At 45.3% G+C, this 13,910-nt stretch overlaps 1 protein-coding gene across 5 annotated transcripts in view; it reads right to left on the minus strand.

The window, feature by feature from the left end:
* The window catches only part of LOC124714372 (cytochrome P450 306a1), a 925,226-nt gene that overhangs the window by 570,695 nt on the left and 340,621 nt on the right, over positions 1 to 13,910 (minus strand). For all 5 annotated transcript variants that reach the window (XM_047243019.1, XM_047243018.1, XM_047243015.1 and 2 more), the window contains one exon: positions 920 to 1,110. In XM_047243019.1, the coding sequence (XP_047098975.1) occupies positions 920 to 1,110 (191 nt within the window). The remainder of the gene's footprint in view (positions 1 to 919; positions 1,111 to 13,910) is intronic.

Here is a 13,910-nt window from a genome sequence, read left to right on the forward strand (position 1 = left end):
TGGATTGCTCAACATCCATTTTAACTGGCAATGCCAAAGAGAAGTGTCATCCGAACGTTTGCAGACCGTGCTATTTCAGTGGCCTAATGTTAAATTAGCTATGTATTTCACACCCTCTTTTTTGATTTAGGTACCCCACATTTTTTGTTCAATTCGCTCCTTATCCAAATTTTATGTTTTTGTAGAAGCCCGCTCGATAAAATCGTATGCTAACGAATTAAGATCTTATGGGACAATTCGTGGCAGTGGAATACTGCCAAAATCTCCTAAGGAGTGAACTTGTCCAAAACAGTGTTTTTGGTCCAGAAGAACTTGGTTCAAATGGCTCTAAGCACTATGGGACTTAACATCTGAGATCATCAGTCCCCTAGACTTAGAACTACTTAAACCTAGCTAACCTAAGGACATTACACACAACCATGCCTGAGGCAGGATTCGAACCTGCGACCGTAGCAGCAGCGCGGTTCCGGCCTGAAGCGTTTAGAAGCAGTCGGTCACAGCGGCTGGCTGCCAGTAGAACTCTCCAGCTCGTTCTACAGAGGGCACAGGCAAACCTCCTCCTTCGTTTTTGGGGCGTACGATTCTCTCTCACCATACATGTTCTCCTAATGTGGCACACAGCTTCTTCTTCTTTCCTCGGATGGAAAACCAATTCCTGAAGAGGCATTTAGACAATGAAAACTGGGTGATTTCAAGTTAGGACATTTCTTGATCAGCCAACCAAGCTCTCTGCCAAGTCATTCATCGCTGGGAAAAATGTGTGCCGTTGAAAGTGAATACGTATAAAAGGTCCATAACCCAGTTTTGTAATCACAACTCGACTTTCTCGTGGTGACAATTAAAACTTTATGACTATTCCATAGCCGTTCACAGCGAGTCGCTGAGTAGCTTGGACGTAGAGCTCCCGTCGGCAGGCTACCTGAGGAAGGGCAGGAAGTTGAGCGGCCCGGCGACGCCGATGAGCCTGGTGCCCTCCTCCTGCAGGTGCTGCAGCCAGCGCCACACCGGGTCGTCCTCCGCGTAGGTGCGGCCGAACACGAGCGCGTTCATCACGTTGCCCACCGAGTGCTGCAGCGCCGACAGCGGGTCCACCGTCTCGCCCTCCAGCTTCTGCACAAAAACACAAGCGGGCGTTGGACATACAAGATACGCTTAGTGATAGGTAACTAGGTCATTCGCAGGGAGGCGATTCCTGACAGAGTAAGAAACAACTTAGATTTGATAGAATGATAATCTCTAAATTTACAATTTCCGTTACGCAAGAGATTGTATTCATACAGGTACACCACAACAGAAGACCAGCTACCACAAAAAAGGTCTATGAACAGTGCTGCTGCCACCATGTGGAACAACACCACCTTCTAGCAGGAAAAGGCGTGTTTCGTCTGCTCAGATGTACTGCACAGGGTGATGCTTGATTTTAGTCACCCCTCCATCCCCCAACCCCTTTAGTATGGAAAAGATAGCAGCAACGGTTGTTTTGTGTTATTGCCTTGAACCTATAGCAGGAGACGTTACATCTGTAATCACAATTTTTAATTGCGTTTTATACGTATTCTATGTACAATAACGTGAGGGTAGTACCCAGCTATTATGTTAAAGGGTTGTGTACTGTGTATTGAACCAGGGACCTGGAAACGACGGAGAGGCTTCGTCCCGCCGTAGCCCTCAGTGGTTCACAACCCCACAACAGGCCACAGCAGTCCACCCACCCCAACGCCGCCCCACATTGAACCCAGGGTTTATTGTGCGGTTCGGCCCTCAGTGGATCCCCCCAGGAACGTCTCATACCAGACAAGTGTAACTCCAAATGTTTGCCTGGTAGAGTAATTATGGTGTACATGTACGTGGAGACAGTGTTCACAAAGCAGTTGCCAACATAGTGTTACTGGCGCCGAATAAGGGGAACCAGCCCGCATTCGCCGAGGCAGATGGAAAACCGCCTTAAAAACCATCCACAGGTTGGCCGGTACACCGGACCTCGCCACTAATCCGCCAAGAGGACTCGTGCAGGGGACCGGTATGCCCGCGACCGCTACGATCGCAGGTTCTAATCCTGCCTCGGGCATGGATGTGTGTGATGTCCTTAGGTTAGTTAGGTTTAAGTAGTTCGAAGTTCTAGGGGATTGATGACCTCAGAAATTAAGTCCCATAGTGCTTTGAGCCATTTGAACCGGCATACCTTCCCGCTCGGGAAGCAGTGCCTTAGATCGCACAGCAAGCCGGGCGGGCTGTTGAAGGGTTAGTAGCTTCACTATAGAGTCATGTTTTACAGTAATAGGTTACTACACTGCCCAGTCACATTAATGTGGCCACCTGTCAAAAGCCCGAATAACCATCTTTTGGTGCGACATGTCCATAAACAGAGTCACTCAGGTTTTGAAGGGTATCGACAGGGATACGGAGCCATGCTCACTCCAGTGCCGCGACCAGACGCTCTTATTTTCTCATTTGAGGATCCACGACGCGAACAGCCCGAACAAGCTGGTCACACAGATTCTCTATTGGGTTTAAATCCTGTTAGTGTGGTGGCCAGGGAAGTACGGTAAAATCATCATAACGTTCTCATAATCACATACGTACACAACGACCTGTATGAAACATTTCACTGTCTTGGTGTTAGATGCCATCGTGCTGGTGAATAACAAACCATATGTAGGGGTGAACATGGTCCCCAAGGATAGTTACATGTGTTGATCCGTTGTGCCTTCCAGAATGACGACATACTGTCTTTCGACAGACAATAATGAATGGTCCCTCCTGGTGGAGAGATGTTTCTTTCAGCCGGTTCACGTCGTACACGCCAACGGCCATCTGTCTGATGGAGCATTAAACGTGATTAGTCTGGAAAGGCCACCTGTCGCCACTCAGTGGACGTCCAGTTGCTGTACTGGCGTGCAGATTCGTGCCTTCGTCACCTATATACAGCAGTCAGTATGGGTGCTTGAAACAGTAGTCTGCTGCGTAGGCCCATACGCAGCACCTATCGCTGAACAGTCATTCAGGAGACACTGTTGATAGCCCCTTCGTTCATTTGCGCTGGCACTTGCGCAGTAGTTGCACTCCGTGTCACCGCCAATCTCTCAGAATGCACTGTTGTTGAATAAACGATTCATCTGTTTAATTATTGGAATATAACTCACACGATCGATTTCGTTGTTAGTTTCCGTTAAGCGGCCATGGAAGTTCGGTTATTCTATGTTTGGTTTTCATGTTGGGTGAACTAGCATAAGTTACTCTGATAGTAAGCACTGCTGACTTTCAGTATGGTTACGTTTCGGATCACTTTATATACTTCAGTGTTTCGGTTGAGCACAACTGCCTCAATGAAATAGCTGAATTGGTTATCTAATAAGTCTATTAATGAAATACAGCTGAACGTTCTTAAGCTACTAGCCACGCAGATGAGTCATCAAAATAAATGTAGGAATATTGTTATCTGATCGGGTTTTCACCTGTGTTGTTTGGGTCAGCCCTTTATCTGTATTCTCTTATACAGCACAGTGGTGGTAACAGAAACCATTTATCTGTGGAGGTATTTCATTTGAGCTTGTTTAGTGCCGGTCCTCTTACGGATCAACTGTCACAGTTAATCCCTAAAATTAAAAAAAAAACGGCCTTAGTACTTTTGATATTAGTTAAAGTGTCGCCGGCTTAAAGACCTGTGAACCACCCCAGTAGGCTATTTGAGGAATGTGGGTAAAAATCGGTCACTCACTGCTTAAGTAGGAGACTCACCATAGCAGCACCTCATGCATTCAGCGGATTCTGTCATTATACACTGCAAAATAGAGTTAAAGGATAACTTTTTCGAAACCTTATGATTCCCACCCACAGTGACGCTTAAGTTGGAAATTTGACACAAAAGTGCGTACAGCCTTGCTCTGCAATGATATACAAGTGTGGCCCTCTGCGACGTCACCTTCGGTCTCTAAGATGCTTGAGACAACAATTTGTCGACACTTGCGAAAAAATGATCACAGCTAACAAGTTCGCGTGACGTGTAAGGCAGGTTTCACAATCGTACGCTTGAAGTTATGAGCGTGTCACACGGTGGAAACATCTTCACACCCCCTCTTACCCACCTTCCACCCTTTCTTTTTGACGCTTGTGAAATGGAGATCAGAACCATAATGCCTAGCATTGAAATGACGCGACTTTCTTACGAATGGCGGAGGGAAACATTCCACACACATTGCCGCTCCTGTAATGTGATCACAGGGGGACGCGACATCGACACAAGAGTGAATAAAACGGCAAAGGGTCCCTCTATGACCCCCATTTCGGCAAAACCTTTGGTGACACCCGCCCACCTTTAGTGAGAATTTTCAAAATTTACCCGTACAGAGGAAACCGGTAACGATGTCCTAGACTTTTGAAGACCGGCATCCCCTTTGACAATCTCCGATTGCGGATAGCCTACTATCAGTAGCAAGAGCAGAAGTCTTGGGGCGAAAGAACAGCAGCGAAGACTGTAAGCACCAGGGGCTCTCGTTGCTTTACACAATACAGGGTGTTAGGGGTATAAGTGCAGATATTGCGATCATTAGGTAACTTAATATGTACCCACTTCACTGTGTAAGTTGTTTTTCTCTACTACAACAGTCTTCACCCAAACACATCACATAATTTACTACCTGATGTTTTCTCCACCTTTGTAACTGAACCACTAAGTGCACTACACCTGTCGGTATGGACTAAACGTTTTGGGTCCTCATGTCCACAGCTCAGAATCTGACGTGTTGTGCAGAGAAAAATAAATGTTAATTGCTTGCTTTAGCCGCATGGGACTCCAGCACATAAGAAAGGTAAAAGGACGGACCCGCAAAATTACGTACCAATATTCCTAACCTCTGTTCGCTGCAGAATACGTGAACATATTCTCAGTTTCAATATATATTAAACTTTCTTGAGACTGGTCCACGAATCAGCAAGGTTTTAGAGAGCATCGCTCGTGCAAAACTCGGCTTGCTTTTTTCTCACGTGATATACTGAGAACTATGGATGAAGGGCAATAGGCAGATTCCATATTTCTAGATTTCCGGTAAGCATTCGACACGTGCCGTCCGGGGTGGCCGAGCGGTTCTAGGCGCTATAGTCGGGAACCGCGCAACCGCTACGGTCGCAGGTTCAAATCCTGCCTCGGGCACGGGTGTGTGTGATGTCCTTAGGTTAGTTAGGTTTAAGTAGTTCTAAGTTATAGGGGACTGATGACCTCAGAAGTTAAGTCTCATAGTGCTCATTGCAGGCTGTTAACGAAGGTACGACCATATGGAATAAGTTCACAGATATGTGAGTTGCTAGAGGACTTCTTAAATAATAGAACACAGTATGTTGTTCTCGACGGCGAGACAAGAGTATTTTCAGGAGTGCCCCAAGGAACAGTGATAGGACCGCTGTTGTTCTCTATATACATAAAGTATTTGGCAGACAGGGTGTGCAGCTATCTGCTGTTGTTTGCTTATGATGCAGTGGTGTACGGTAAAGTGTCTAAGTTGAGTGACTATAGGAAGATAAAAGACGACTTAAACAAGGTGTGGAAAAATGTAAGTTAATGCCGATGAGTAGGAAGAACAAACCTTTAATGTTCGGATACAGTATTCCTAGTGTCCCGTTTGACACAGTCAAGTCGTCTAAATATCTAGTCGTAACGGTATAAAGCGATATGGGGTGGAACGAGCATGTGAAAACTGTGGTACGGAAGGCACGAGGTCGACTTCGTTTTATTGGGAGAATTTTAGGTAACAGTGGTTCGCCTGTAGAGGAGACCGCTTATAGAACGCTGGTGCGACCTATTCTTGAGTACTGCTCGAGTGTTTGGCATCCGTACCTGGTCGGATTGAAGGAAGACATAGAAGCAATGTGGGTGCGAGATGCTAGATTTGTTGCTGGTAGGTTCGACCAACACGTAAGTGCTACGGAGATGCTTGGGAACTCAAATGGGGATCCCTGGAAGGAAGGCGACGTTCTTCCCGAGAAACACTGTTGAGAAAATTTAGAGAAGCGGCATTTGAAGCTGTATGCCGAACGATTCTACTGCCGCCAACATATATCGCGCGTAAGGACCACGAATATAAGATACGAGAAATTATGGCTAATACGGAGGCGTAGAAACAGTCGTTCTTCCCTCGATTTATTGGCGAGTGGAACAGGAGGGAAAATGACAAGAAGTGGTACAGGGTACCCTCCACCACGAACCATACGGTGGCTTGCGGAATATCTATGTAGATGTTGATGAAAATGTCCTTGGAGGTATTAAACAACCTAAAAACATACTGCTACTGAAAGCTATAATTATTTGTCTGCAAATGAACTAAATACTGATGTAATGTCATTCAGTACACTGTTGTCAGTCAGCAACGAAAATGCTTTTGTATGGCTAACAGAGCATAGGTTCATATCTTAAATCCTACGATTGTAAAATTTCCCCAGTCAACAGTCACCTACTGCAAATTAGAAGAGATAAAGGACAGGCATGGAATCATTTGTAAATTGATTTCAGGAGAACAAAAATCGGCACCTTTAGGTGATGCAGAATTTTGAAGGAAAGACACCATGTGTAAAGTGTTAGAAACATACAGTCCTGAAAACTAGTACAACGCAGATGAGACGGGATTCTTTTATCAACTGATGCCAGAGAAGACTATGGCATTTAGAGGAGAAAAGTGTAAAGGAGGGAAGTATCTAAGGTACACCTAACTGTTCTTCTCAGCAGCAACGAGTCAGGGACACACAAATTGACACCACTGGTGATCGGACGATCAGCAAACCCACGGTGCTTCAAAAATGCAAGAAGCTTACCAGGTAAGAGGGTACATACATTTTATTTTACCTTCCTTCAGTTTATAGGGCAATTCAGTACAGTATAGCTTCAGCTCTAGTGTTTTGTAACAGTCGTATTCTAAAGTGGTTTCTTTTATTGCAGTCAATCACAAGGCAAATCGAAAAGCATAGATGACGTCTACTCTTTTTAGTGAGTGGCTGATTTTGCTTGATAAAGAGATGTCAGATGGTTCAAATAGCTCTGAGCGCTATGGGAGATCATCAGTCCCCTAGAACTTAGAACTACTTAAACCTAACTAAGCTAAGGACATCACACATTCCATGCCCGAGGCAGGATTCGAACCTACGACCGTAGCGGTCGCGCGGTTCCAGACTGAAGAGCCTAGAACCGCTCGGCTACCTTGGCCGGCTAAAGAGATGTCAATGAATAATAAGAAAATTGCATTTCTGGTGGATAATTGTAGCGCGCATAACAGCATGCCAGCGTTGAAGGCCTTTGAACTATGCCACTTCCCCCGAACTGTAGTTCAATTCTTCAGCCACTAGATATGGGGATAATTAGGAAGACAAAATACCGTTAACGTTTAGTTCAACACGTGATCGCAAACAGTGAAAGAAAGGCGAGCAATCTCTACAGTTTCAATGTAGGCTTGTGACATGATTGCTAGTTCCTGGAACAGTATACAGCCGAATGCGATTGTGAACTGCTGGAAAAATGCAAGAATTTCCGAAAGTGAAGATGTTGGTGAGACTGTTGTGGTGGATGAAATAACGCAGGATGATATTCAAAGTGATCTGGAGATTTATTCAGCAGTTACTGGTTAAACCATAGAAGCTTCAGTAGTCGAATACTTATTTCAGTCGGCCGCTATACCGAGCGGTTCTAGGCGCTTCCGTACGGAACCGCGCTGCTGCCACGGTCCTTAGGTTAGTTAGGTTTAAGTAGTACTAAATCTAGGGAACTGATGACCTCAGATGTTAAGTCTCATAGTGCTTAGAGCCATTTGAACCATATGAACCAATACTTATCACTGAACGATGAGGCGTTGGTGTTTGAAGCATATACCGACAAATTTATCATCGAGCAGTTAAAGGGTAATTCGCCTGTTGAAGATTCCGACGATCATAGTGATGTGATAAGTGCGAATCCCCTACTCTGATGGAGCTAATAGGTTAGTTGATCACAATTCAGCAAGTAGTATCTTCAGTTCCCCGTGTTTCAACGCAGCAATTGATTGCGTTAGAGGACATAATATTCCCAAGAGACTCTTTAAGAAGAAATCAACAAAGGAAAATAAGTGAATTTTTATGTACACAAAAGTAAGATATTCTGCAGGTACAGTATTAATACACTACTGGCCACTAAAATCGCTACACCGCGAAGATGACGTGCCACAGAAGCGAAATTTAACCGAAAGGAAGAAGATGCTGTGATATGCAAATGATTAGCTTTTCAGAACATTCATACAAGGTTGTCACCGGTGGCGACACCTACAACGCACTGACATGAGGAAAGTTTCCAACCGATTTCTCATACAAAAACAGCAGTTGACCGGTGTTGCCTAGTGAAATGTTGTTGTGATGCCTCGTATAAGGAGGAGAAATGCGTACCATCACGTTTCCGACTTTGATAAAGGTCGGATTGTAGCCTATCGCGATTGCGGTTTATCGTATCGCGACACTGTTGCTCGCGTTGGTCGAGATCCAATGACTGTTAGCAGAATATGGAATCGGTGGGTTCAGGAGGGTAATACGGAACGCCCTACTGGATCCTAACGGCCTCGTATCACTAGCAGTCGAGATGATAGGCATCTTATCCGCATGGATGTAACGGATCGGATCGTGCAGCCACGTCTCGATCCCTGAGTCAACAGATGGGGAAGTTTGCAAGACAGCAACCATCTGCACGAACAGTTCGACGACGTTTGTAGCAGCATGGACTATCAGCTCGGAGACCGTGGCTGCGGTTACCCTTGACGCTGCATCACAGACAGGAGCGCCTGCGATGGTGTACTCAACGACGAACCTGGGTGCACGAATGGCAAAACGTCATTTTATCGGATGAATTCAGGTTCTGTTTACAGCATCATGATGGTGGCATCTGTGTTTGGCGACATCGCGGTGAGCGCACATTGGAAGCGTGTATTCGTCATCACCATACTGGCGTATCATCCGGCGTGATTGTATGGGGTGCCATTGGTTATACGTCTCGGTCACCTCTTGTTCGCATTATCGGCACTTTGAACAGTGGACGTTACATTTCAGATGTGTTACGACGCGTGGCTCTACCCTTCATTCGATCCCTGCGAAACCCTACATATCAGCAGGGTGATGCACGAGCGCCTGTTGCAGGTCCTGTACGGGCCTTTCTGGATACAGAAAATGTTCAACTGCTGCCCTGGCCAGCACATTCTTCAGATTTCTCACCAACTGAAAACGTCTGGTCAATGGTGGCCGAGCAACTGGCTCGTCACAATACGCAGGTCACTACTCTTGATGAACTGTGGTATCGTGTTGAAGCTGCTTGGGCAGCTATACCTGTACACGCCATCGAAGCTTTGGTTGACTCAATGGCCAGGCGTATCAAGGCCGTTATTATGGCCAGAGGTGGTTGTTCTTGTACTGATTTCTCAGGATCTATGCACCCAAATTGCGTGAAAATGTAATCACATGTCAGTTCTAGTACAATATATTTGTCCGATGAATACTCGTTTATCATCTGCGTTTCTTCCTGGTGTAGCAATTTTAATGGCCAGTAGTGTAAATGAAGTGAACAAAACGTGTTTCATTATTTGTCTTTTAATGTTATTTTTCATCATGAAAGTGTTGCAGTAATGTACTTCTCAGCCACGAACACATGGCTCCTTGATGCGAGTCACGATAACGAAACCTCCTTGTAACAATAATCCTGGTACAATTTAATTTTCATGGTCCCATGAAAATCGTTATATCGAGGTTTGACTGCACTGACAATGCACTCAAGAGCCCATGAGAATTTTATTAACAGTGACAAACGGCTGTGGAAGCCTACGCTTACATAAACTGCTTTCACTCCAGTTTCAGAACAAAGTTAAAATTTTGTCGGCTAATGTAACTGTTCGGCAACTGGCGATGCACGACAACTGGTCTAAAACTATGACGACTCGTTGCTAATGCCTAACAGGTGGCGCCGTCTCTGGTTCTTGCTGTGTGCTACGTGTGACGATGTACACAGCAGTCGTCACATTACAGATACACGTCTTTGAATATGTACATGAAACCGTAAAGTATTACAACTGCTAACACAGTGAAATAGAAAATCATAGTGCAGTTATAGGCGATACGCTAATGGAATAACCGTGTCACAGAAGAAGTAAATAAAACGTTTAAGTTGCCTGCTACACTACTACTCGTATTTCTGATCTCCTACTATGCCACGCAGGGTAGCCCTGCGGTCTACGGCGTCTTGTCACGGTTTCATTTAATAAAATTTTGTAAACTGAGATTTTAAGTGGTTAGTATATAAATGACCAAATGCAACTGTTCACGCATAGTTCAACCTTCTACTAACAATGGACGGTCAAAAAGTTTCCGATTGAAGATCGTACAGTCCACAACCGGTACGTCAATTACGTGAAATCGCCGTGAGCAATCATCATCCACCGACACAGCATGTTCAAAATAACCGTTTGGTGAAACGCCATGTCCTGCAGCGTGTACAAGTCCGTAACTGCCTGATGTACATCCTGCGTCCGACACGCATTTATTAAGGCACCGAATGCGTGATAATAGCATGGTGAGCAATCGGGACTATAAACGGGTGCTTGAGAGTGTCCCACCTGAGTTGGCGTAAATTATCCGTCGCGACATGTCCGATATGGGGACGTGCCTTATCATGAAGCAGCAGCAATCCATGGTGTACCATTCCTCAACGAAGATTTTCGACAGAACTTCTGCCCATACACATTCTTCATTATCCGACGGATGTCTGACGGTGTTTGTCCTTGGGTAGCCAAGAAGAGAATACAGTACGTTGCTCTTGTTTGGAAGCATTTGCTAACAACGTCGCCATAGTTAACGTTTCCACATTTAGCGCACTCACGTCGGAGAGAAACCAATGTCACATTTCGGTGCTTATATATCCACATCGGAGTTTCACTCGAACGGAACTTCTGGGTACCTCCTGATACAATATACAAACACACATTTAGAAAGTTTCTTGTGGTGACAGTCACAAATATTTAGTTCTCCAAGGTATCACGCACAGAAGCATACACAATTTTCACATTATAATATACTGGTGCATTGTGCTGTAGGTGCTCTACAGTTATTGTGTGTATAGCGTAAAAAATGAATGACACACCGGAAAAATGTAACACATCCGAGATAGGTGAAGAAACCGTCAATATATAATATTAATACGACTTGTGGTCATGGCGAAGGACTGTTTTTGCGTCGAACGTGACTACCATGTACCCAGTGAGAATATTACTGAATTTCTGAGCTGCTGAAAGTGAGCCCCTAGTCATGAAATGGACTTTGGAGCACTGCAGTGGCAATTGCTCTTTATGTGGCTGGTTAACCTCTACACTGTCAACATTACATCTTGCTTTCGATAAATCGCTTTGGTGAGATATTGCACCACGATTATTTACAATAGTTTACTGAAGCCCTACACAATTTTAATCTATAAATAGTGCTTTATAATGGATGCAGAACGAATGCACGCGCTATTTACTATTAAAGTCACGTATTTTTTGTAATCATTCAGGAGTGTTAACTAAGACTCATCTTCCCACGTAGACTCATCGATTCATCAAGTCGAGTAATCGATCTTTAAAATCGAAATCTGGCGACTTGTTTGAAAGTCAGTCACCTATGTTTGAATACAGACATGAATGCTTGTTACTATTCAGAAGGAACAGACATTAACACTCTCATCTGTGAGTTAAAAAGGCGTACCAAGTTGCACTCTGAATTTCATTAATCCCTGAGTTGGAGAAAAGCGGCTGACTGAAGGTTTGCCAGTTAGCAAACTGCACGTAATCACTTGGAAGAGCTCTAGATTCTGGGACAAGGTAGTCTGAGCTGTCAGAAACACAGGAAAAGACCCTCACGTGAAGTGTTAGATGTTGCGACAGAACTTTGTCAATGTCTGCATGTCTAGCAAGCGCAAGCGAAACCCCAGGGGCAGCTCTTCTTGTTAAACCGTAGTAACCTACTTGTGAGAGTAGGAGAAAAATTCTCCGTCCGTGCAGGAGCCTTTGTTCAGAACGCACTCACTTTATATTCTAAGCTGCCCGTGGAGTGATACACAATTTGGAGCTGGACATGGCAACCTCTGGGAAGGACAGATTAGTAACACAAATGTATCATTATGGCTACTGCCCCCTCCCTATGTCCCACTCTTCCAATTCCACGTGAACGGACTTGCAACAACGAAAGTACCCAGGATCTCTGAAAAGCATGAACGCATGCGTAGATTCACACACTTATCTACTTTTCATTTTCTGCAAATCACTATGTGTGTGTGTGTGTGTGTGTGTGTGTGTGTGGCACAGAGTGATTTTTAAGACACAAAGGAATTAAAAACATCAGCTGCGAGTGGGAATTGATTGATATCAACGAAGGAAGTTGAAAATTCGAGCCCAGGTCCCCCACTTACTAGGAAGATGCGCAGACCAGTATGCCATCCGGATACCGTGGTCACCATAATCGCACGGACTACCCTAGCACGCCTCCCCTCAGACCCAAATTCTCAACTTACACCACATACTCCTGACGTAGTTGTCCTGCCCATTAGACTCATTACTCGCGGCATCTCGTCGATTCCCGAAGAGTTCGATCTCGTTGTACAACTGCACTGAAGGATAGAGATGGGGCCCCTCCACGCCCGCATCAACGTGGTGACCAAACCAAAAGTTCTACTGTCACCTCCGTAAACTTGTTAGTTATCTAGTAAGTGGATCACAGGATGCTGGGCTGTAATGTTATCCGTGCGTCTGGGTAAGTCTACGCATTAACACGGTCCATCATGTGATAGATAGTGGACGAAACGCGAGTGAGGGTAGCGATTTGAAGAGCAGAGGGAAAAAAGTGCCATGGCTCGTGCCGTGGGAAAGAAACCTCAGCGACAGTGGGATGGGTAGTAAGAGCAGTAGTGGCTTACTAGCTGCGATAGCTCATGCAAGGTTGGATTTGTTAGTATGGGTATCATGCATCATTACCGTGACAAGCGATGGCGATGTGTCCCAGTTGCTGCAGCTGCTACATTCCTGGAACAATCAAGATCGTTATACAGTAGTGGGAGATCGGCCATAGATCACCTCACTGTGTGGGGGATGTGTGGAGCTTGTTTGCATGCAGTGTACGGTACGGCTTCCCTGTGTGGTGCCAGTTATTCTGCAGTGTATTTCAGCTGGATATCCAGTAATGGCGTCTGATTAACAGGGGCTCGGCTGTGCCGCTATGTTTGCGTATGCTTGGCCATAGATGTTATGTCCTTACAAGTATGTCTTTTCGTCTTTTATGTTTCCATCTATGGTTGTGATCGTAGTTCCCCAGATTCAGAGTAAACTGGTTCTGCGAATGTCTGGAGTTTCTGTATAGTCTTGTGGTGAGTTAGTGGATTACCTCCGTGAGAGTCTCAAGTCGGTATTCCCGGAGAAGGTCCGCGTTGCGTGTGTATCGTGGAGCATTGCTTATGATTTTGAGTACTTTGTTTTGTATTAGCTGCAGACGGCGCAGGCAGTCTCAAGTCGGTATTCCCGGAGAAGGTCCGCGTTGCGTGTGTATCGTGGAGCATTGCTTATGATTTTGAGTACTTTGTTTTGTATTAGCTGCAGACGGCGCAGGCGTGTAGGCGCAGGGTATCCCCAGACAGGAGCTGCGTACGTCATCAGGGGTCGGATAAGTGTCATGTACATGGACCTCGACACCCTTCTGTTCAGTGTGCTACGCCTGTTGAGCATAGGATAGAGCTGTTTGAGCCTCGCGCTAGCTCGGTTGGTCATGTGTTGTATGTGGCCCCCCAGAGTAATTTCCGGTTCAGCCAGACACCGAGATATTTGACTCTCTCGCGAAAACGTATTGGACGTGCATGTAGAGTTATTGGATTGCAGTAGCGATGTTTGCGCAGTTGCTTCGGT

This window comes from Schistocerca piceifrons, chromosome 1 (genome assembly GCF_021461385.2).
Source record: "Schistocerca piceifrons isolate TAMUIC-IGC-003096 chromosome 1, iqSchPice1.1, whole genome shotgun sequence".
NCBI classification, from domain to species: domain Eukaryota; kingdom Metazoa; phylum Arthropoda; class Insecta; order Orthoptera; family Acrididae; genus Schistocerca; species Schistocerca piceifrons.